Here is a 25707-nt window from a genome sequence, read left to right as displayed (position 1 = left end):
ATCCAGCTACATCTCTCTTCTTCTCCCATTCTTTGTGACCTCCATAAGTTAAAAGTATTGAACAAGACGCAGAACCAGTTTTATGACAATCATAGAATCATCCCCAAATGTTTCTAGGAAAACAACAAAAAAACAACAAAAGCATGGCTTCCAAGAGACACCTGTACAGTTCCATTTACTTTGCAACCAGCACTCCTTGGAATGGAACCTTGGAAAAGTGCAAACGCCCATTTGGAAGGCATTGATAGCTTTCCAAGAGTACCAAGTACTCTTTCCAAGAGTACTTGGAGATCTCTGGTTAAATTCACTCCAGTCCAAGGGAAATTGGGAAGTCTGAGTCAGAAATGCCCTTTTGGACACAGAAAGAACCAGCCACCAAACATTTTCTTACTCTAGAGCGGCTCTCAAAGTGTGGTTTCCAAGCCAGTAGCATCAGAGAACTTGTTAGAAATGCAAATTCTCAGACTCAAACTTAATGAATCAGAAGCTCTGGAGTGAAGCCTAGAACTCAGGGTCATGGCAAGCCCCAGGGTCATTCTAAAGCACTCAGGTTGGAGAACCACTGCCCTGGGGGTAGGGTTTTATTGCCTATGTGAAAACAGTGCTCCCCAAAATATTGAACCAGAATTTTTCAATTAGTAGTTCTGTAGAAATCTTTCTTAACCTGTTATTAATGTTGGTAATTTAGAGGTCCACAAAAAACAAGTTGGTGTTTGATAGAATTTTCAGAAATAATTATGTGAAATTAAAACAGATACTTTTGCTTTTCAACTGATATAATTACAACCTGTGATCCTGTATGTCTCTTCCTCATTTTGTAAAATAGCACCCCCTGGTACCACTACCATTTCAGAGCAATTCTGGCAATTGCAAACATATTTGCAATCATTTTCAAAATCCTGATCTTTTTAAAATCATCTTTGTTTCAAAGCTTGGTTTTGGTTTCCATTTGGTTTGGTTTGGTGAACTTTGTACTATGTGCCTTACATAAATATAAGTTAGTTACATTTATTTTAAAATAAAATAATTCACACTAACATAGACAATTAAGAATCAAATTTAAAAAAAGATTACAAAAATAAACTTTAGTTGTTTCCTTATTTGAATAGTTAGATAAATAGTGTTCAGAAAGGAAAGGTTGTCAGGAAAATGGAAGGTACTAGCTGATACCTTTAATAATTACAAATGTGAATCATCAGAGCAAAAGGAAGAAACATAATCAAATTTTACATTTGTAATAATACCTTTTGCAATGAGAATTAACTGATAATGCCAGCCTTCTAAACACTAAATGTTTAGAATTTATCAACTCAAACACAAACCTAAAATTTCCCCTTTAATTGCCTAATTGTCTTAAGATAACTTATTTACACCCTGGCTGGCGTAGCTCAGTGGATTGAGTGAGGGCTGTGAACCAAAGTGTCACAGGTTCGATTCCCAGTCAGGGTACATGTCTGGGTTGCAGGCCATGACCCCCAGCAACCGCACATTGATGTTTCTCTCTCTCTCTCTATCTCCCTCCCTTCTCTCTCTAGAAATAAATGAATAAAATCTTTAAAAAAAAGATAACTTACTTATTAGGTAAGGAATGAATGGTTTTCTTCAGAGAGGCCTATTTCCTAATAATGGCAGCAGACATCTCTGGGCTTCCCATATTACACAGTGTCCATGCCTAAGCCCCTCTGTAACTTACAAATTATATTTAATAGCATTTTTCTCTGGGTTAATTCCTTACTAAGAAATAAAATGCTTAAAGTGGCTCCTTTATTTCAAGTGTATGCATGCACATGCCAATTGTGGAAAGGTGTGTTCAGTGCATTTGTAAGCTAAATTTTGTATAAACTAATTCCAAAAGCCACAGCTAAATGCAGTTGTAGATTATAACAGAAACGTGAAAATGTCACATATTTTGTAGGGGCCAATGAATTCATTCTGAGGTTTAACTACAGATTTATGGACATTTCATGTTAAAAATTTAATAAACTTTGTCAATTAACATTTGTAATTTCTCCAAAAAAATGAAAATAAGAGCACATTCATAGATTCCAACAGCTTATCTGATACTTACCATTTTGCTTTTTTCTTCCCTTAAGTTCAGGGCAATATAAAAAAATGGACCATAATAGGATTTTACCCTTCAGTAGTAGTTTTTATAAAGTGGGGGAGGGAAGTTTTTTCTCATTTTTTCAAGTGGGGCAATTTTAGTATTTCAAAGAAGGAAGCTGACCAATTATCCCCTAATAGGAGGTACATTACTATCATTTGCCAAGCTTTTTGTGTAGTCAGACTGGTCTAGTATATAGGATTTTTCCTAACTTATGCTAGATCCTTGAGAAGGCCTATAAATAAGACCATTTGTTTGGTGTCAGTATGACTTGCATTTGCAAACTGAAGAATGTTCCAATAGAAGTTTCCTGGTGATGTACCAGTCTACAAACTGGTTCAGTCGGTAGTCAAAACGGATCTATGAATTTGAAGTCTTTGAATGGGTCAGATTATGTTCCATCTAATTTGGCACAGATAAAGTCGGGCTATAAATATGCAGCCTCCCATTGTATTTTCAACTTAAATGGTCCCAATCAAATAGGGAAAATGTGTGTGGCCCTAATGGTGATTTAGAAACATGGGAATACTGTGATTAAACTGAAATTCACTTATTTATGCTAGAGTCCCATGTATTAAAATGAGCAATATTTTGCTAAGATTGAAAAATATCATATGTGGTTTTTTTCTTCATTTTTAGTTTTAATGAGGTATTGTCAAGCAACATATGTAAATTTAAGGTATACAATGTGATGATCTGATACGCATACATCTTGTGAAGTGATTTTCACAGTAAGATTAGTTAACACCTACATCCCCATACATAATTACCATTTTTTGTGTATGTGGTGAGAACATTTAATATCTTCTCTCTTAACAACTTTGAAGTATATAATACAGTATTATTCACTAGAGTCATCATGCTGTGCTTTAGCTCCCTAGAAATTGGTCCTCTTCAGCTGGAAGTTGGTATCCTTTGTTTAATACCTCCTCATTTCCCCCACCCCTCAGGCCCTGGCAACTACCATTCTACTCTCTATTTCTCTGAGTTAGGCTTTTTCAGATTCTGCATGTAAGTGAAAACATACAATCTTTATTTTTTTCTGTCTGACATTTCACTTAACATAATGCATTTAGTTAGCATCAAAGTCCATTTATATTGTTGTAAAAGACAGGATTTCCTTCTTTTTTATGGCAGAATATTTCATATTGTATATTTCTTACATTTCCTTTTCCCTTTGTTTTACACACACATAATTTCATTTGTTTTATGTGACATATATCAGATTTTATATATGTCATATCAACATTTCCTTTATAAATATATATGTATATATATAAACATTTCCTTTTCCCATTTATCTATCAGTGGACACTTAGGTTATTTCCATGTCTTGGCTATTGTAAGTAATGCTATGGTGAACATTGGGTACAGATATATTTTCAAGATAGTGATTTCCTTTCCTTCAGATATATGCACAAAATAGGATTGCTAGATCATATGGTAGTTCTAATTTTTTCATTTTTTGAGGATCTTCCACACTGTTTTCCACGGTGGCTGCACCAAATGGCATTACTATCAATGGTGCATAAGCATTGCTTTTTCTCCATAGTCTCATCAACACTTATTATCTCTTGACTTTTTTTTATAACAGGTGCAAGATTATATCTCATTATGGTTTTGATTTGCATTTCCCTGATGATTAATGATGTTGTGCATCTTTTCATGTGCTTTTTGGTCGTTTGTATGTATTTTTTTAATAAGTGTCTATTCAAGTTCTCTGACCAATTTTTCATCTAATTGGGGTTTTCCTATTAAGTTTTATGGGTTCTTTCTATATTTTGGGTATTAACCCCTTATCAGATAGATGGTTTATAAATGGGTTTTTTTTCCATTACATAGGTTGCCTTTTCACTTTGCTATACAGAAAATTTTTCATTTGATATAATTCCACTTGTGTATTTTTGCTTTTGTTGCTTGTGCTTTTGGTGTACTATCTAAAAGAAATTATATTGCCAAGACCAATGTCAAAAGGCTATTATCCTGTTTTCTTTCAGGATTTTTACAGTTTCACACCTTACATTGAAGTCTCTAATCCATTTCAAGTTCAGTTTTGTGAGTGGTGTAGGATAGGAGTTTGATTTCATTGTTTTGCATGTAAATATTCAGTTTTCCCAACACCATTCACCAAAGAGACTATCCTCTCCTCATTGAGTATTCTTGGCTTCTTTATCAAATATTAGTTGATATGTGAAGGTCTATTTCTAGGTTCTCAATTCTGTTTCATTGGTCTACATATCTGTTTATTATGCCAGTACCATATTGTTTTGATTATTATACCTTTGTAATGAAGTTTGAAATCAGTAATTGGGCTGCCTCCAACTTTGTTCTTTCTCAGGATTACTTTGACTATTTAGGTCTTTTGTGGTTCCATACAAATTTTAGGATCATTTTTCTCTTTATTTCTGTAAAAAATGCAAATGGATTTTTGATAGGGATTACATTGCATCTCTAGATGGCTTTGAGTAGTAAAGATATTTTAATAATATTAATTCTTCCAAGCTATGACCATAGGATATCTTTTTGTTTGTGTGGGTATCTTTTTCAATGTCTTTTGTCAATGTCTGGCAATTTTTACAATGTCTTGTAATTTGTTCTTCAAGTAATACATGAGTGCTCAAATTAACCTGAATGTCTATAATTATAAGCTAGAACTTTAGTCACTTAAGGACATTTAACATTGAGAAAGACAGGCACTTATAAAGCATCTAGTTTTCAAAGGCATTTGTATGCATAATTCAGAGGTTCCAAACCTAATTGCCTATAAGAGACAGATAATGCAAATTAGAGCTGTGGACTGGGTGAGTGCCTACCCCAGCTAAGGAACAAGCTAGCTATTAATTGCACTCACCAATACATGTTAGTTGTTCCAAATTTTCAAGAGAATTGTATTGTAAAACTTTCCTAATTTTAAAAATGTTGGCAAGTAGTTCAAAATTTCAAGAAACTGTGAGACAAACAGACATAAAGCTAAACCTCCAAGCCACTAGTTTTTACATTGTACCATTTCACAATAAAAGAAGGACAGTTTTGCAAATGTCTCCAAATGATAACCCCAAAATACACCATTCGCTTTAGTAGCCAGCTCTGAAAAGCAGAACTTCTCCTAAGGTCACATCTATCATTGCTGGTGTTCTTCTAAAATGGACAGTTTCCTCCTGCTAGAGATTTGATTTGATGGTATCAGCATATGAGGTTCCCGTCACTCCATGACATGTCTTCCTTCAGGCCTGATGGAATTGGAACTGTAACTGTTGAAGAAAAGGAACGTTTTGAAGAAATCAAAGAGAGACTCCGAGTTCTGTTGGAAAATCAGATTACACATTTTAGGTAAGGATTTGGGGTTGAGGGTCTTATTAGGAAGGTGACACTGGGGAGGGCTTAATTTTCTGAAACTGTAAGTTAATCAGGTACACACTGGCTATTTAGAAATAACCAAATAGAAAAGACTGGATTCCACAATAGCTCAGAGACTTTGAAACCTCAAGTTTATTTTATTTCCACTAAAGGAACAAAGCCCTCCTTGTGCAGGTTGACCTTTGTCGTCAATTTCACTTTTTCATCTATTGAAAAGTTGAATTTGAAGCTTCTTCAGGGCTCCTAAATAAAACAATGAAAAATTCTGTGAAAAGATCATATGAACAGGGAAGGAAGTCAGTGGTACCCATAGGAGAACCTCCACCTTCTCCTGAGAACAGGATGAGCTGGGTACTCAGAGAAATAAACTTGGATGAGCCTTGGCAGGTTGACTCTTCTCCACACACTCAAGAAAGCAAACAGGTTTGACACTTGAACCTTGTACCACATAGTCCACTTCTCCTTGAAACAAATTAGACATTTCTAATGCTGCACTTGTGGTTCTGGGCCAGAAGTCTGAAATAGTAATTTAAAAATAATAAGAGGGTTTGTAATGGCATAATAAATAGGACCTTTGTATCAAACACTTCCAGATACAGGGGCTGGACTAACATCTCATTATTTTTTATTCCCAGAATAGTTTTATAAGGTAGTTATTCTATTCCTCAATTAAACAACAAGTAAACTGAGGCTGAGAGAGGTTCTAGAATTTGCTCCAGGCCAGTCTGAGTGTAAGTAGCCCATGCTTGTCCCTTTGAACCATGAGAAACAGTGTTCCAAAAGACTGGTGACAGCCTGAAAGTCAGTGGAACTCAGTTCTATCTATGCCATGCAAATCCTCCTGGATAAATCTGTATTGATCATACACTATATGCAAGATGCATTGCCAATAATGAACAATCCAGTAACAACTTGAAAAAATCAAAGAAGGACAATTTGCAGAATCCTGACTTTTCCCAAAATACCCTTCTTTATTTCTCATATTTATCCTTTAGGGATTTAAGTAAGTGTACATGAATTTTACCCTCTTTCAACTAATGTTTTTAATTGTGTCTCTATAATAATATTTACAGTCTCCTTTGAGCTAACCAATGGTTCTCCTTCACAATAGAAATCTAAACAGAATCTTGTTATCACTCTAAATATTCTTTTCTGTTGCAGACGTTTGCAGAGTCTCTCTTTAGTCTTTCTTTTCACACATACACATATATACATTATATACACACATATATGGTGTGAATTCATATTAACATAACACAATGTGACAAAATAAAAAGATTTGCTGTTTCTCAGAAAAAAATTCCACAGGAATCAAATTTCAGTATATTTCATGCTAAAATGTAATAAATTACATAACCTGAAGAATTTTCTCTTTTTTAGGTATTGCTTTCCATTTGGTCGACCTGAAGGTGCTTTGAAAGCTACCCTTTCACTCCTGGAAAGGGTAAGAATAAAACTAAAAGACAGATTACAGATACACAGAGGCATGGACATAATTGTAATGAAAAACTGTGGTTGAATAACCTAATTTTGTAATTTTGTGGGATCTTGTTTACCACTCATCAAATACCAGAATAAGTGTGAGAAAATTGCCCAAAATTTTAGGTTTTTTCTCTCCAGACTCCCAAATAGTTGGATATGTTGAAGATATGCCCCTTGTTCTTCTCTGATACCTGGACAGGCTTTGCCATCCTAACTGTGTATTGCAATTCTGTGTTTTTTCTATTGATGGAACTTGATCAGTATTAAATCACAAGGAGGCATTCACAACTAATTTGAGCCTTGAACTCTGTAAGAAGTATAAATGAGTAATGTATTTAGCTGAACCATTTTAATAACCTTTTCTTCCACCTTAAGGTTTTGATGAAAGATATTGTTACCCCAGTGCCACAAGAGGAGGTAAAAACAGTCATCCGTAAATGTCTAGAGCAGGCTGCTTTAGTCAACTACTCTCGGCTATCAGAGTATGCCAAAATTGAAGGTAAGGCTCCCTTCTGCCCCCAGTTTTTAATTTAAAATTTTGTATGCCCCCCTGGGGAAGTATCTCTCTATTCTGATGGGTACCAGGAAACAGTGGTCCATCTGAGTGTGTTAAGCAGAAACTTGAAAGCACTCAAAATGTGAAAATGTGAAATCTTCCTTGGATGTAGCCAAATAAGTGAATTAAAGAGCAGGGACTCAGGAATCAGTCTTTCTAAGGGAAGAATACTGGACATGGAATGTTATCAGATAACTAAGGTCCTTCTGAAATTCTGTATTGGCCCCAGGTTTGCTCTCTGGCTCATGTCTGATTATTAAAGAGTGCTATAGGATTGCTACCTTTTTTAAATAGAGGAAAGCAAAGCAGTTTGTTGTCAACTGTTGATAGCATTGTAAGTAAAACAAGAATTGAATAAAGCAACATCAAGATTTTGCTTAACTTTTTTTTGCCCCTTGAACTTTCAAGGGGTTGTCTTTGGTAGCATTTCAAACTCGATGGCAAGTTAATGTCCAGCCCTCTCTGATGGCTCCTGGTTTGCTTTCAATCTCAGTCATTACTAGAACACTAGACTTAGGATGGTCATTACTACTGCCCTCTCAAGTTTTAGTGAAGCAGTCACTGATGACCAAGTAGTCACCCAGAAGTCACTTTGAGTAAACTTTTCTTGAAAATATATGGTTCTTTGGGACCTATACATGTGCAAAGGTATTAATCATTTTTCATTGTTACCCTGTTGGCTGCTATAGGGTGATTTGAAAACCACACCCAACTTGACCAGTGGTGTAAGTGTATAAATGTGGAAGTTCTGTGTGCAAAACTCAGTGTGTCCGCATTCTGGAATCTGATGTTCTCTCACATGCAAAACACCAGCAAATGCCCATCATCTGCCTTCAGGACATTACTGGGGGGAAAATAAAGACCTAACCAACCAAAATGCATCACTTACCCTGACGAAGCCCTTATTTTCCTAGAGAATTAGGTTAAGATCATGTCAAGTTCACAGTGTTCTCTACCTTACATGTCTCCCTCTCTCAATTTTGTCTGTCTGACAATGCAAATTGTGTACCAGTGGTAATGAATTCATTGTTATGCATCCAGGGAGAAACACTTAAGAATTGGGCACTAAAAGGATGTTTATCAACTCCTGACTTGGTAATGAGTGACAAAAATAGAAGGACAAGAAAATCATTAAAAGAGCTTTATTAGCAAATAATTGTTTCAGCATTTACCTTCCCAGGACATAATGATTGGTTTTATTTGGTAATGTCAACCAGGAACCCAGTAATTCTAGGCAAGGACAGAAATGGGATGGAAAGAAGAAATGTTTGGTTGCCATGGCTGCTGACTCATAGGTCTTGGTCTAGCTATTACTAGTCTTTGGTAAGATCCACTCTCTTCTTTCAGATAAGTATATCCAAAAACAAACTTTAAGATCTGTAAGTAAAAATGCATTCATTTTCAAAGTAGATCAGCTGGTCTGTAATTTCCTTTTGTGCCTCAATTCTTCTTGGTTGTGTTAACTATCTTTTGCACTGTGACTTTTAGGTCTGGGGATTCTTTGAAGAAACCAATCTTTTTTTCCAACTCTCTTTTCAGAGAAGTACCTCATTCCACACTACCTGCTCTCTTTGCTTCTCTCCTTCCTTGTTCGTGATTGGCTCAGTCACTTTTTGACATCACCTCTGCAAAAGTGGCTGTGACACCAATTTCAAAGCATGCTGGGATTGTTAATTCAGACAACCCAACATCCTCTGGCTGCATGTATCAGGTTTTCTTTCATGAACATAGTCCACTATAGGCTGAGACATTGCAGCAGTAAAGATATGACTGCCAGACAACTTTCTTTTATAAGGTTCTGATCCTACACTCAGAAAAGAAACCTTTCATTTTTACATTAGAGTCCCTCTGTGAGCATTAACATCTTAGCTCCCAGAGAATTTTGTAAAAAACTTGTAGTAACATTGCTGGAGACTATGTTTATGAAGAAATACCTCAAGAGCCTTAGATACTAAAGTCTGAAATCCTTAGTATCTTGGAGCCTTAAACCAATGAAATTCTGTTTCCCTTTACTCATGATGTTTTTGGTCATTGTATTCCTGCAAACAATTCTAAAGAGACGTATAAAGTCATGGTCACAATCTCTCTCGTGACTCACGGCATGCTGAATGGTTAATCCAGTAGATCTCCAATTTTGAAAACTCCTTTTTCTTTTATCCTGTGTTTATCCCAAAATATTCTGTGGCTATTTTCCCTTGAGCTAATGTAACGTTTTCCTCTAACCTATGACCTTTAACCTCTTTACCTCTGACCTAAGCCTCTTGCATGCCCAAATCCTCTTTTATAGGGAAAAAGAGAGAAATGTATGAGCATCCTGTCTTCTGCTTGGCCTCCCAAGTGATGGATTTAACCATTCGTGAGTACCTACCACCTCCTCGCCACGCTGTCTTCACTCTTTCTGTTTTCATTATTTCAAGAAAATCCAGATCCAAATCAACTCACTCTCCTTGCTTCAAGTTGTTTAGCATTGGCTTGTCTGTTGATTCTGTCTGTGAAACCCAGTGTAAGAAGTCCAGTCGCAGGTTAGACAATTAAGCCATTTGTTTGTGATAAACTCAGATTTGTCTGTAAGTTTTTTAGTTATTCTCTGTCTGTGACCTGAATGCATTTTTACTTTGCTTGTGTGTAACCCCAATTTGTAAAGTGCTTGTCACTGGTACACAATCAAAAGGTAGCATCTAGGCTGGGAACAATCTGTTAGGTGTCAGATAAAGGACTGCTGGGGCAAAATCATGCCTTCTTTTCCATGTTTAACATGTCAAACTATTATGGGTATATCATATGAGGTGGTCCATTCTCTGTAAAAATTAGATCTTATATGCCTCCTGTCTGTTCTCTCTCAAGCTGGGAAGCTTTTCCTTGTTCTCTCTGGAGGTTTTGACTTGTGCTTGTTCACTAAGCTTTGGCTAGAACATATGACTTAATTGTCATTTGGAGAGTTCATGTATGTTTCATAGCTTGATTTCACATTAAACATAATTTTACTAATTTTCTATTTGTGCAGCATTTTCCACCTCTGTGAAGGAGCCTTTTTATGCTGGCCCCCATACTTCGGGGCAGTGGGAGCCCAAGGGCAATCTTTTCTTCCAGTATCATGTATCACACATAAGTGGGGGGCATTTTGGTCCATTTGCTCATTAATCCTGCATATGTGTTCTTGTTTCTCTTTCTCTTCTCTCCTTGTTGTGCTCTCTCTTTCAAATAGAGAATCAAAAGGATGCAGGTGAACCAATTGTATATGCATTATAAACTATCAGGATTGTTGAGTTATATTTAGTTTTTGTTTTTGTTTTTGTTTTTGTTTTTTAATGGCTCCTTAACGTATGTACTCCCAAAGACTGGTGTGGAGTTGCAATAATACTTAAGGAGTTAATTTGTGCTGTCTAAATATCCCTCATGCCCATTAGACATTGACCTTTATAAAGCAGAATTTCTATAAAGCATAAGCTTTGGAGGAACAGAACTCTGGTTTGCTATGGAACTTCATTTCATCCTTGGTTTCAGGATTCCAGTGATTTGGCCTGATGTGCTTTTAAAAAACAGTTACTGAATCAAACTAATCTTCCTTTTTGTTTTTCATTTTTTTTCTGTTTTCTACCCTGATGAGAAGTTTGTGTTCTTTGATGAATGTTTATCAGCCAAGATAGAGAGAACTTGTGTTTGTGTTGTTCCTGTGTGTATCGTGTGATGAGGCAGGGTGCAGGCAGGGTGGCTGCACAGAGGCTATTGCTGGAAGCTTCCTGAGAGAAAAGCTCTTAGAAATTCCTCTACCTTTGGATGTTTTCTTCTTGATTAGTCCAAAGACTTCTGAGCATATTGTGAGGAAAGCTCTAATAAATAAAAGTACAGTATTAACTATTACTTTTAAGGTCTAAAGGATTATAAAAGAGAATTATAATTTAATTGAAGTTAAACATATTTCATTTAATCAAAGTTGAACATATTTCAGATCAATTCAGAAAGCATTTTTGAGTATATGCAAGCACTAGGTTGGAAATAAGTATTTGAAGACTCGCAAACCTATGTTCAAGACATAAGCTTTTCTGTCTCTGTAAGGGAAGGTATTCATTCATTCATTCATTCATTTATTCATTCAACAACTGTTTAGTGGGAGCCCACCATGTGCCAAGTACAGTGGTGAAAATCAGAGACTAAGTAAACAGCAGGAAAACAGCTGTTAACCTTATGAAGTGTCCATGTGCAAATGGGTACAGTGTTTATTTACAAATTAAGTAGGTGGCAGCACCAATTGGTAGAATTATTCATAAGAGGACATTGTCAGAAAGCCTCAAAAATCTTCACAAGAATGGAAAGGTTGAACTGCATCTTGAAAGATGAATTAGAATCAGTGGAAGAGATCTGTGATTGGAAAGTAGAAAGACATCCTGAATAAAGAGAGTAATATGTGCAAATATGTAAAACCATATAGCTAATAAAAATAGCTATGCATATTCAATGTATAAGCTTATTCAATGGTACATAGCTTATGTATGAGCTATGACTATTAAGTGTTTTATATTTATTGATTTATTTAATCCTCAAAACCCCTTATGAGGTAGATACTACTATTATTCCCATTTTGGGGAACAGCAAAGTGGGTTACAGAGAGGTCAATTAACACACTCTTAGAAGAATAAGGGTAGAGCCAGAATCTGAGCCCAGGCAGAGGCGACACTCTTAATTATTCTAAAAGTCAGTGTGGTTGCAAACGAATGAAATGATGGCAGCAATGAGTGCTGATGATGGCAATGTAAGCAGGAGGCAAGATCTTGAAACCCTTTATGTGCCTTAATAACATAGAGTTCGGGCTGTGTCTTATGGTCCAAAATTTCTTAACCTGGAATCCGCGCCAACTTTAACAGGCATATGGATTTTTCTAAGGAAAAACTCTACAGGTCTCACTTCCAAAGGCTGATTTAAAAAGTCCCTTTAATTAAAGGCTCTTTAAGTAATAGGATGACTTGGTGATTTGCATTCCACGAAAATCATAGTGACATTGATGTAGAGAAAGGACTCAGAAAGAGGAATAGAGTAAAACTGGACCTGAAACTTAATGTCAAAGCAGAGATGAGTGTGAAGCCTGGTACATCTGAGGCTTCTTCTAAGCAAAACAAATCTCAGTCACAACCATAATCATAATTATTTCTTTTCTGACCTTTTCATCTTTTATCTTGTCCTCCCTCTCCATTTTCAATCTCCTGAAAGGTAACTAAGCACAAATACATGGATGGGTATTCAAAACCATCTGCATGAAGGTGGCAGGGCACAGCTGGAGTTACATGTGCAAACTGAGATGGAATGTGGACAGCTATGGAGTGCTTTGCTCAGGCTGTGCTTGGAGAGTCTATGGGGCTCTGCAGATGGCATTTTAGTGGACTTATGCTTTCTGTCTGGTGGTATTATTAGAAATTAAATGTTCAGTTTAATTACAGTATCTCTAAAAAGTAAAAGGCTCCTATTCTATAAAAGAAAAGTGACTCCTGCACATAAATTAATTATAAATACATTTCCATTTAAACCATCACATGTTGTGACCCCACCAAGCTTTGAGAAGACATTACTATTGCTGTTTTGCCTCCATTCTTGATTGAATACTTGCATGATTTTCCAAGCATCATAAAAATTCTGCTGAAACTTGAAATAAAATAATTTTCTTTCAAACACACCAAATATTTGCAAGATAGATAGATAGGTAGATAAATAGATATATAGATAGATAGATAGATAGATAGATAGATAGATAGATAGATAGATAGATATTCTAGAGATAGGGAGATAGCCAGCCAACCCACCTATGGGTCAAGGCACTGTGCTAAGGACTTTATATGGAGGATCTAATTCAATCTTTACCCCTTTTACAGATAAGGGAGCTGACATTTGGAGAAGATAAGTGAATTTCTCAAGCAGGATTTGACAGATCTTTCTAAATTTAAGCACCATGCTTGTTATTTCTTTTTGTCTCTTTCATAAATATAGCCTTTCCAGCTGATGTGGTGGGCAATTGGATAATATCCATTCATTGAACAGATAAATTCAAAAACACCAACAACTTTTAATCAGAAAAACTACCAAAAAACAGAGCAGTCCTTTCTGGGAACAGATCATTGCTGAAATCTTTCCATTGTGAAGTCTTCCTGAGGGTAGTTGAGGCTCCCTGAGATTACCAAAGAACTGAAGACTTTTTTCTGCCCAGTTGACAGAAACCTCCTAAAGTAGGATAAATCCATGCAAAGGATTTCCAAGGAAATTCTGTAGTGCTGTGTTTCAGCAGCTTTCCCTATCTCCAGTCAAACTTCCTACAGGTCCAAGGCCAGTTGAAGGAAAAGAAGAAATAGCTAAGCTTGTAATATTTGAATGCCCAGTGCAGAGCTACCCACCCAGGAAACAGTGAGGGCAAACCCCAGCTCACCAAGCTCCAGGCCCCTCTAAATGAATTGAGCACCAATTCATGCTTTACGTCTTACACAAGAAACAAAATGCTTAGTTTTCCTTCCTTCTTGTTTCAGGGATGCATAAATCAGGGTTTCCATGCTTGAATCATTTTGTAGACTAGTATCTCATTTATGTGTTATAAATAAAGTGAGGAGGGCAAGGAAAAACACTGTTTTTCCTTGTTTTAACACTGTCACTAAGGAGGATTTTGGAGGAAAAGAGGATGTGTTAAAAATATGCCATAAACCAATAAATGTGAAATCAATGTCTCTTCTACCAGAAAAAAAATAGATAATGCTGCTGCTGCTGCTGCTGATGATGATGATAACTGTCCTTTATTGAGAATTGAGTATGTATTTAATAGTTATATGTATATCTCATTTAATTCTCAGCACAACTCTATAAGTAGTATTTTACTACTCTATTTCATTGAATCTAAAAGGCCAACAATTTTAAGATGCACCATTAATTTATGTAGTCTTAAGAACAAAACAATGCTGCCAACTAAATTGTTAGATGCCATCAAGTATAAATGCATCCAATTTCAGAAATGTTAAAATATGCCACTTATACTCAATGAAATAAGAAATCAATCTTTGTGTATAGAAATACAAAGAGCTAGAAATGAGACATGTTATTTACCCAAGGACACATAGCTTGATAGTTTCAGAGATAGAATTTGAACATGAGCCTAATTTCTAACCCCACATGTTGAACTTTTAAATTATGAAATACTTGTGATTGTTAGTGATAAAATTGTAAGACCAAGAAGGGGTTCCTCAATCACCTAATCCAAACTTTCACTTGACAGATAAGAAAATAGAAGCCTAGCAGTTTCTAAGTAAGATGGGCAGTTAGTGACTCTAGTTTGGCGTCTGCCCACTATTCAGGAGCCTTCACACCCCAACCAGGCTGCCTTACCTTTCAGCTTAGCAATAATGGTCTAACCCAATCCATTAACTGGCCTGAGCTTCCAGTATGACAGTCGATGATGCCCAGTGTCCACATATGAGAACCCTGTCTATGCAGCTCCAGGAAAAGACCACCTCAGAACCAGCCTGCTCACTCAGGATTTGTTACACTAAAAATTGTAATCATTATCCTGCCTTCAGTGAGTTTTTTAACCTCTTTATGATGCACTTATTTCCCTCCCCCAAAAGGTCACTGTGAAGATTAAAATACATATTCCAAATAAAGCCCTTAGCACAGTGCCTGCCACATAGTAAGCACTATCTATCTATCTATCTATCTATCTATCTATCTATCTATCTATCTATCTTTGTATCTATCTATCTCTATATGTGTGTGTATATATATAATATGTTATTTGTTTGTTATTATTTAAAAGAAAACTTCCAAATCTAAATGCTTAGTATAGATATATTATTTGATTTCAAAAATAGAATATAAAATAATGCTTCTCAAGCTTCAATGTTCATACATTCTGACTATGATAAAGAGAAATGCAAGATGCGCAGGGGACTTCACCTAGTCCAGGGTTTTTCAGGTGCTGCAGGGAGGATGTCATTGTGGAGGTCAAGAGCTGGTTCCCTAAGAAGAACTGTCTAGGATATCCCCTGACTTTGTTGAAGTATTTGCCTCTATTCATTGTCCTTCCACATGCCCCAAGATCCTGCCCCAGGAAGCTTGTGGTCATATAGGTGAAAGCTTAGTTGGGGACTGGGTAGATATTGTATTGTACTATCAAATCAATATTCTTGCTATAGTAAGTGATCCCCCCCAAAAAATCATACAGCTTAAGCAAGAAAAGGGAATTTTTGGCCAGCATAGCTAGGAACTTGCCTCAGGGATAAAGAATTTTAGTATGTTTTGATTTCTCCAACTGCTGACATGCTTCTTTAATATGACTGGGGGTCATGGTAGGCAGGTTACTGGCAACATGGTCACAGATAACACTGGCTTTGAACCCTATAAGAAAACAAGCTTTTGCCCTGGCTGGCATAGCTCAGTGGATTGAGCGCAGGCTGCAAACCAGGCATCGCAAGTTTGATTCCCAGTCAGGGCACATGCCTATGTTGCAGGCCACGGCCCCCAGCAACCGCACATTGATGTTTCTCTCTCTCTCTCTCTCTTCCCCTTCCCTCTCTAAAAAAAATAAATAAAAAAATTTTTTTTAAAAATAAAAAGAAAAGAAAAAAGAAAACAAGCTTTCCTCTCCAAGCAACTGTATAAAATTTCAGAGGAGCATCTCATTGACATGCCTGGCTCACATATTAACCTCTGAGCCAGTCAAATTCCCATGATTGTGTGGGTGCTATGGTTGGCCTGGCTTGGCTCACATGACTTCCCCTGTAGGATTCACTGTTTGACATTCCCAGCAGAACCATATGGAGTGGGGGAAAGACACTACTTATATAAGAATAACAGATATCTACTACTGTGTCTATCCAGTAGTAGGATTAATTTCACTTTTCTTAAGTTCAATAGCTCATTCTTAAGGACAAAGAAATCAAATTAGAGAAGAAAATATCATAACAGCATTATTTCTTCCTTATAGATATAATTTATTTTAATTTAAATAAAAAGTATTTTAATGATATTGAATCATTTTAAATTACATTAAACACCTGAAATTGTTCTCTGGTTTGGAAGTTTAGGTTATAATGTTTACTATTCAGCAATTCAGTTTAGTACATGCATTACATAACCAGGGGCTTTGGGTAAATGATAAAAGTTCCTGTATCATTTATATGCATATTGCAATACCAAGTGATCTGTTTTGCCTTGAAAGCAATGTACTGGGCAGGATACACTAAGGATTCTGCCAATATTTGAGGCTCTGTTCTGGGCGAGGCATTGTCCTAGCCCCTGAAAATAGAGAATTCACTGGGCATAGAGGGAGACAGACGTGTGTATAATTTGCTATTGTTAGAGGCCAGAAGTGCTCAAATAGAGGTATCAACAGAGGAGTTGGGCCTTTGCTATGATGGCACCCTCTTGCTATAAATGGGCTCTCCCTAAGGCTTATGAACAGGAGTGTGGCAGGTACAGATCCATGCTTACAGCAGAGACAAAGATAACTTCAATTCAAAGAGCAAAGAGGATGATCCACAATCATCTGATAGTCTTTATTACCATATACTTCATACTTTCCTAAAGATAAAATCTTCTGAAAGGGAGTGAGGAGGACACAAGGGAATCAGTTATATAATTTATAGCCCCACTGGAGAAGTGATGTTGAACTATGTAACCCTGTATTGAGTGTATGGTCCACATGGCCATTGTGTTAGAGAGACAGGGTACTCTAGGAAGCATAAGGTGTCTATCTGCTTAGCTTTCTGTTTATACTCTAGCTTTTATCCACCGCTAGCTCTAAATCATAGCAAATGGCATCAGGCTACTTATTTTCAATATACACACTGGCATTTTCAGTGACACATCAGTAGATTGGAACTTGGTAGTAAGTGGGCTTTCCATCAACCATATCCATCTTTTATATGATATGTCAGGGACTGGCAACTCACTCACTGGAACCAGGGATGGTCAGGTTATTTGAGGGCTAATTGGAGTGTCTCTCACTCCTGGATGCTTCTCTTCCTTGGCTTAGCTGAGCATACAGAGGAATTCTCTTTTTGTTTTTCTGCAGTCACATTTAACTTTCTCTCTGGAAGCCAAGCAGATTTAATTGTGTAAACATGAGCAATGGTAATTGAGTAAATGAAGTTGGAAACCAAGGTATGATGTTTTTGTTTTGCTCTGTGAGAGAAAAAAATAGGGAGCTTGTTTTTCTATAGTAGCAAACCTCACTGTCAGAATTCTGGACAGACAGTTGGCAGTTGGGAATCCCTTGATGAATTTGCATCAAGACCCATGGAGCTGAAATACGTAGCTGTTGCCTGGTGGGTTATGGAGCAGCCTGGGGACATTTCATTGTTTTATAAGCCAGAACAAATGTTTCTCTACACAGGTTCAGTTATCTGGATGAGAATGAATAAGGAGTTTCCAGGAGAATTGCACACTCAGACAACATGTATTTGCATTCGTTAAAAAGCCAGGAGGATATATTACCAGAGATGTACCTAACTTTCAGCACAGCTGTAGGTGTAAGACCAGATTTTGATAAAATTTAAATATGAGAACTTTTTTTAATAAAGAAAGGTTCAGTCATTGCCTTCCTTTAAATAGCTGTTATTGAAAACTATTTTTTCCAAATTCTATTCACACACAGTATTTCACAAACAAAAGATTTAAATAAGAGGAGGCTGGTAAATAATTTTTTAGCCCTGCATATATTCTTGGTCCCACGAGAAAAGGATTTCATTAATTTTGCTTTTAGTAGATACTTTTGCCAGAATGTTATATTTATCCTTATTGCTGATATTTTTTATTAATGTTGCTAGAATTCCATTTCCTATAAGCCTACAGTAAAATTCATTTTCCCAGTTGAAAATTCAAGCAAACCAAGAAGCAAAACTGGCAATAGAATATGTCCCCCCTCATCATACAGATTGCTTTATAAATGAAAACTATTAGAAAGGAGCAGGTCCAAGGTTAATGAGGCATCATGGAAAAGAGAGTCGTTGGAGCTGACAGTGCTCTGTGCCCGTATTGAAGGAGCAGCTATTGTTATAGGATGTTTGCTGTGCTGATATTGTAAACCACATGACAGATGGGTCAACTGCTGATTACGGTATTCTAACATTTGGAGTAGCAAGTAACATATTTGATAAACTGGCAAGTTTTTATATATGATTCAACCCACAATATAAAAGCCATGAGAATTCCAAATTGAAAATAATTAAATGAGCTGGAAACAATCAGATACCACACATTTTCCCCCAAAATGACAGATTTTGACATGTTGGAATTTCACAAAGGGAGCAAGAATATCCCCTAGCTCACTTGAACTAATAACGGCCCTTCATCTGCTCTTGCAAGGCAATTAATTCCTGCCTTTTCACAATGTTGGAGAGAACAATAGACATTTATAGGCATCTTGGGCTTTGCAGGGATCTGGCCTGTACATTGTTTTATTTGCTCTTATCAGCAACCCTGCAAGGTACACCAAAAAGATATTAATATTCTTGAATTGTAGATGAGAAAACTGAAGCACAGAGAGGTTTAAATAGAAGGTGCAAGATTATGTAGAAAGTGAAGCAGCATACTGAGGGTGAGAAGCCAATCTTCCAACTACAACTGCATCATGTCCTATTTGTGGTCATCTGTAAGAAGGAAGCAGCTATTAACATGTGTCCTTTATTGTACAAAAGTGTATCTTGTTTTGGTCAGTGATGCTGCCTCCATCATTCATGTGCATCCATCAGAATAAAGGCATCTATCATTTGCATTCTGCCTCTGAGTGTCTCCATAGGGTGGTGCTGGTGGCACTGGTCAGAGTCGCATCCAGTAATGGTGCAGTAAAGCCAAGAAAGCAGCAGCTCTCCATCAGTGTTTTATCATTTTTGCTTGTTTGATGATTCTTTTTAGAGTCTGTCATCTTACTTGTCCCCTCTGTGAAAGTCACTTTGTCTCTTTACTTTTTTTGCTGTCTCTCTTCACCTACCTGAGCTCCCCGGACACCTTCTGGGGCTCCTCCACCCACCCAAAGGCAGAGCAGCATGTTATATCAAAAGCTCAAAGGCATGCCTAGGCCAAAATCAAGTACTGTAAACTTCTAATGTTCCTTTACTCAGCATCTTTCTAGTTTAGTTTGCTTTTACATTCATTTTTCTTCTTGAAATTTTGTTTTGTTTTAGCATACTAAGCTGAGGTTCAGCTCTCAAGTTTGACACTGTAGGTTTTGCAAAAGAGAGTATTTCTTTCCAAATGTCCACATTTTTGTCTAGCTATGTCTGACATATGCAACATTTTCAAACCTCAATGTCAGCACAAAATAACATTGTTGTTGCATAACATTTTGCATGATGATTTTTATATGTTATGAGCTTCAATTCTGTTGTATGAAATGTTTACTAAATAAATTGTATTTTTAGTTCCCCTTCATCAGTGCTCCAGCTAGTACAAGATTGGATGGTAGGAATATTGCAATACATTTCAAGACAGCAGAAGGGACAAAAAAATCATTTCTAAGCTCAAATTTCTCCTTGACCTCAGTTGGGAGAGGGAGGAGGTGCTAGGGGATTTTGAACAATATTTTCTTTAAAGACAACATCTTAGAAAAGTTGCTTTTAGTACATTTTTGCCATTTAGCTACTAAGTTAGCTATGCAAATAAAGGGGAAAATAGTTCCATGTCTTCATAAAGTGGCTTGATCAATAGCAAATGAAAGTCTGGCTACCCAGGTTAAATGGGTGATCAAGCATTTTACATTAAAGGATCCTTAACCTGCTTACTTTAATGGTTGCATGTTAAAGTAACATTGCAAAAGGTTTTATTAAACATACTGTTTGTATATATACATCAGGCATACACATGTCTGTGTACATGTGCAAACACTCACAGAATGGCTGTGTGCGCATATACACTTTATGTGTATCTATTAATATATATTGTAGTCAATCTAAAAGCACTACATATTAAAACAAATCTTCGGGTGGTCCTAGCTTAAGCATCTTGGATTTCTCCAAACACAAATATCATTCACAGTTTTTAAATGAAAATGTATAAAAATACTGGTGGGAATTATTTCATTTCTACATGATATGTCATATACAGCTAGAATTCCCCTCAATTTGGTGAGTATTCCATCAGAAAGGACAATGCTCTCTATTTTTAAAGCAAGAGATTTCAAAGATGTGCCCAAGTGGGATTTCCTGCAGATTTGTATTAATATACAGGCTTGTCTGGTTACTAGAAAATGTATGTAAGTGTGTGATGTGTGTATGTGGGTGTATGTGTCAAATGGGTAATAAGCATAGAATGAGGAATTTGCAAATTGATGTGTAAATGTGAATATCAACTAATAAAAAAGAGTAACCTATGCATATTTACTATCAAAATGCAAGTACCTTACTCTACGCATATTACCCAAACATATATACACAGTATGTTTGTAGAAATGCCTGAAAGTCTATTAATGAAATGATGGTAGTCCATTTATGAAATTACAAACAGGCCAAGTGCCCCAAAAGCACACAAATCATATTACTTCTCCAAATATTTATTGCTCTGGCCTAGGCAGTGTGCTGTTGGCCCCTTAACTCCACACATCCCCCTGCTCTGACTGTTGGATAGTTGCTGCCTGATCTGCATATGTATGTTTCCTGCAGTTCCCACCTTCATGCCCTAACCAGCTCCAGCTGCACTTACACCTTAGTGCTGCAGAGACAATGGAGCTTTTCATTGGCTTGAGTCCAGAAAGCCCATTTTCACACCAGTCACCAGGCATTGTTGGACTGAATTCCCTCAATAATCTAACCCAGTCCCATCCATCACTCTTAGCTCACAGAGTGATGGGACACTCATTTTGCATAGTGTTTCACTGAACTTGTTTCTCATTATTAAATCCTAAACTACTAATCATCTGATATACTCATTGTCTATCTAAAAAGTGCACAAACAGAAAATTATGGGTCACTTTCTTGTAAAGGCACAATCTCCTAAGGTTTTGCTTAAACACCTGCCCAAAACAAAACAAGACGACAACAAACATTTCTCTGAAGCATTAAGTAATCTCTAGCAAGAAAACTCCTGAAGCCAAACATATCTGCTTCAGATAAAGAGGTGAAAATAAGTTTTGGCTGTCCCTTTTTGCACCTGCACACCTACTTGTGCAATCGTGCCAAATGATCCTTATTGCCGCTACACTCCAGAGGCTCCAACGGACTGAGGCTTATGGTTTGAAGAGATCTAAGCATGAAATACAACATTCCTTGTGAGTTCAGACTGACAGTTTCATTGGCTAAGAAAAACCTTTATATTTTAAATGTTACTCTTTTCTGCCTGGAAAAAAAGTTTGTAAGTTTGGGTAACATAATGACATGGCCAAACATTCGTGAATTCAGCTCTGTAAAGAATGCAGTATAAACCAGGATTCAGTTTGTTGTTGAGTCAGATAAAAACACACCCTTTTCAACACTATAGAAACTAAAAAACAGAGAAAAAATTTGAGTACATTTGCCAGCTAACTGATAAGGTTTCAATTGTACCAATCAGTAGCACAAAATACCACTACTTCACCCAATAATCTATCCCCAACACCATTTTAATAATTTGAGCCTGCATTCCTAATGGCCTAGGAATTTCCATTAGGTTTCTTTTCAATCTCCTCCCTGGATAACTTAAAATAGCCAGACCTTCAACTCTGCATTTTTAAAGTGAACATTGCAACACCTGTTAAACTTGCAGACCCATAATAAAACATAGTCTGTAGTATCAAATGTTTAAGGACAAATCCAGGGAACAAATGCAGCAGCAATCAAGATTAAACTTCTGTTACATCTTCCCACTTCAAGTTGCACAAACACAGTCTCGAGTGTGATATAAAATAGTAGTATTTTTATGCTGTCTTTAAAGAACGTGTGTACAAAATGTCACTCAATTTGAAATGGGCTGTCATAGATAGTATAGCTTAGTATGTCAATTTGAAGCTGGAGCACTGCTTTTTCTTAATATGTATTATGATGATAATGTTTATGGTGATAATAATAAAATGGTTTTATGGTTTGCTCACTACTAATTTTGTGGCTCTTAACATTTGCATGACACTTTTTTAAAAATTGATAACTATTCAGAATTTTTTACCTACTTGTTCTAATGGCCACAAAACTAGCTTGATGCTTTCACTGAACGTTAACACAAATTCTTGTACTACAGAAAATGTAGGCCGGTTAATCACTCCTGCCAAAAAGCTCGAAGACACAATACGTCTTGCTGAACTAGTCATTGAAGTTCTTCAGCAGAATGAGGAGCACCATGCAGAGGTGAGCAGGAGTGGTGGGAAATTGTCTTGGTGTTCCTTAGTGGAGGTTGCAGAAATTATTTTACTGGTAATACTATGACTAAGATGCCTTAACACCCATTTTCTTTTCACCTGGCCTTGCAAAGAGAATGAAAGTGGAAGTTTGGCAAGAAGGATCCTTTGCAAGGTTGTTTAAAACAACCAAAAAATGATTGTGTGTTGTACGTTTCAGCTTAAGTTTTCAGATGTTTATAGCAACAAGCAAAAGAGGTGAGTATATTTTAAAAATATGACTCAAACAGCATATAGTTATTGTCCAGAGCACACAAAATACTTTTTGGTCTCTTGTGGTTGTTTTTGTTGCCACCACTGTTGTTTTTATTTATTTGATTTGGTATGTGGGTTGCAGGCCATGTTTTTGGATTTATCTCTGTAACTTACTCTGCTTGCACTAGAGTCTTCATTTGTTAACCTTAGATGACTTGGGTGGCCAAACACTGTGACAGAAGTGAATTATTCTCTGCTGTTCAACTTGTCGATTCTCCAACACACATCTAAATAAATACAGCTTACTTTTTTTTTAGAAAGCCACTGTCAAAATGATTGTTTTGATAATAATTTTAAACCAAGGGATTTCAAGGCTAACTAAATCCCAAACCTGTAGGGACTTAAACAACCCAACCCTTCCAAGAAAAGATTCCAAGATCCCATTATGGTCAAACTGTTATATCACTGCTTGCTTCAAAACTGAGATTTAAGATCATATCTCTTAAACTAACCTTTCTGAAAAGTACACTATTTCTCACTCTTCCTCTCCTTTCAACTCTACAGCAAAAGGGGAAGAAAATGCATTCCATAAAAGTAATTTCTCGAGCACTTAAAATGGTCATTCCCATGACTAAATGAAAATTAACAGTACAGTTAACTAATATCTGATACACATAAACCCAGTCATCCCGAATAATGCCTGATTGCATATTTAAATTTCCTCCCTGTTCTTCTACTGTTCCACTCAATCGTGGCTGATCGTGGCAGGGGAAAGAGGTATGTGACTAAACCGAATGAGCCAGCCACCTGCTGCTGTAGTTTGTGCATGCCCTTCCAGTACCATGTTTTCTAATGGGACTTCCCCCGGGTGCTCCTGCTTTCTAACACTGACCCAAGGAATGTAACAGCAACTTCCAGTGGACTGCTTGTGAAATGGGGGGCCCTTCACAGCAGGGTATATGTGGGGTGATTCTCTCGTGCATGCATGAAGCAATTGATAAACCTAACCACGACTGCAGTTATATCCTGACACGTGCCTCCTACCTGCCTTGATTCTGTCCTTAGCCTGAACTAGTTTCCTATGTCCATCTGTACTTCAGCAGAGGAGTACCAAATGTAGTAACCAGTAGCTAGGCAGAGTGATACTAATCTTTCTCTATGACTGTCTGTATGTGAATCATATATACAGTATTTATATATAGAGAGAGTGCTACAGAATTGTTATTTCCCCAGAACCCTCCTAAGAATGGGGTGAAGACCCTTTGAGGAGGGTGTAACTAACTCCTACTGCCCCCAGCAATGAATAGCTGGGAGAAGAGGAACCAAACCATCACCCTCCAAACAGAAACCTAGGACTAACCTCCAGATACATAAAATTAAGCTGGGCTAGAATTTTTTCTACTCTATCCTATCTGACATTCTTTTCAGGTTGGGGGCATTTGGGTTTCAAGTAGTGGTAAGTATATTCTTTCTGGGTGCCCACAAGAGCACCTCCACAGGCATGGTGGGTTCTGGCCTGCTCTCCCAATTCAGACGTTGAGGCTCTTCACATGATGATGAATCAAATTACACATTTTTGAAGACATGGGTATGAAGAAGATGGTCTTCCTCAGTCACTGTTTTGCTTTTAAATAAAATGATAGAAGGAAAATGACAGATATGCTTGATTTATAATCAAGTTCTTTACTCAGGCTGCTATAGGCTAAGAAAAAGATTACTGTTTTTCCAAATTACTCAAAAGAGGTACCAAAGGAAAGTTAATATCCCAAAGAAGATGAGTTTGTTTGTTTGTTTGTTTGTTTGTTTCACTTCTCCACCAAATACTTTTTCATTAAGTAATAATCATCATCTTAAACTGCCCTAGTAACCATGATCATAAAAATATTTTAATCTTACATATTTGAAAGCCTTTCAGGGTAAATAAATAGGTAGAAATCAATTCAGTTCTGTTTTCATTTACTATCTTGAGAAATTAGGAATGAAAGCTTCAGCATACTTTGGAATTTAGAGACTTAATTTGCTTTTAGATTAATGTACAGAATTTCCTGAATTAGTAATTTCACCCAATCACAAAACTTCATCACTCAGGCCATCAAAAGCTATCTACCTGTTGAGCACTGAGGCAATGACCTCTGTGCTTTTTTGATGAGCAAGGAGGCATGAGGCAGCCTTGGCCTTCAAGCAATGGAAGGCAGAGTAGCCAGGAGCTCAGGCTCTACTCTGGAGACACTTGAGTTTGAATCCTAGCTTTACCTCTTCCTTGCTTTGTAGTTTCAGCCTAGTTATTTAACTTCACTTATCCTGTCAATTGGAGATAACAATAGAATCTATCTCAGATGATTGTTGTTAGGATGGAAGGCTATGTTAGGTAAAATATCTGGTATCATGCCTGGCACATAGTAAGCACTCAACAAAGCTTGGGTGTTATATTATTAGGAACAAATTGGTAAGGAAGCAAAATATACACATATGTGATCATAAAAAAATAAACTTCTGTGGAAAGTACCAAGTGAATGATATAGACAGAATATGTTGAAAGGTGAGTGGGTTTTTTTCAAGGTGGAGTTGTCCAGACAGGCACCACTGCCTATCTTCAGCATTCACTTACAGATTGCCATCACCTGGGAAGCTCTGGAAAACTGCCGATGCCCAGGTCTCATCCCAGTTCAATTAGTTGGAATATCATAA

At 36.8% G+C, this 25707-nt stretch overlaps 1 protein-coding gene across 26 annotated transcripts in view; it reads left to right on the top strand.

Moving 5' to 3' along the window:
• The window catches only part of CADPS (calcium dependent secretion activator), a 461254-nt gene that overhangs the window by 338999 nt on the left and 96548 nt on the right, over window positions 1-25707 (top strand). For 7 of the 26 annotated variants that reach the window (XM_045832196.1, XM_045832184.1, XM_045832194.1 and 4 more), the window contains 7 exons: window positions 5333-5434; window positions 6842-6905; window positions 7319-7442; window positions 9787-9855; window positions 10705-10722; window positions 22668-22774; window positions 23788-23796. In XM_045832196.1, the coding sequence (XP_045688152.1) occupies window positions 5333-5434; window positions 6842-6905; window positions 7319-7442; window positions 9787-9855; window positions 10705-10722; window positions 22668-22774; window positions 23788-23796 (493 nt within the window). The remainder of the gene's footprint in view (window positions 1-5332; window positions 5435-6841; window positions 6906-7318; window positions 7443-9786; window positions 9856-10704; window positions 10723-22667; window positions 22775-23787; window positions 23797-25707) is intronic. The other 19 variants (XM_045832200.1, XM_045832199.1, XM_045832191.1 and 16 more) reach the window with 7 other exon arrangements.

This window comes from Phyllostomus hastatus, unplaced genomic scaffold (assembly GCF_019186645.2).
Source record: "Phyllostomus hastatus isolate PE091 unplaced genomic scaffold, TTU_PhHast_1.1 phas_contig_16, whole genome shotgun sequence".
Lineage (NCBI taxonomy): Eukaryota > Metazoa > Chordata > Mammalia > Chiroptera > Phyllostomidae > Phyllostomus > Phyllostomus hastatus.
This window is presented reverse-complemented; position numbering and strand designations above follow the sequence as displayed.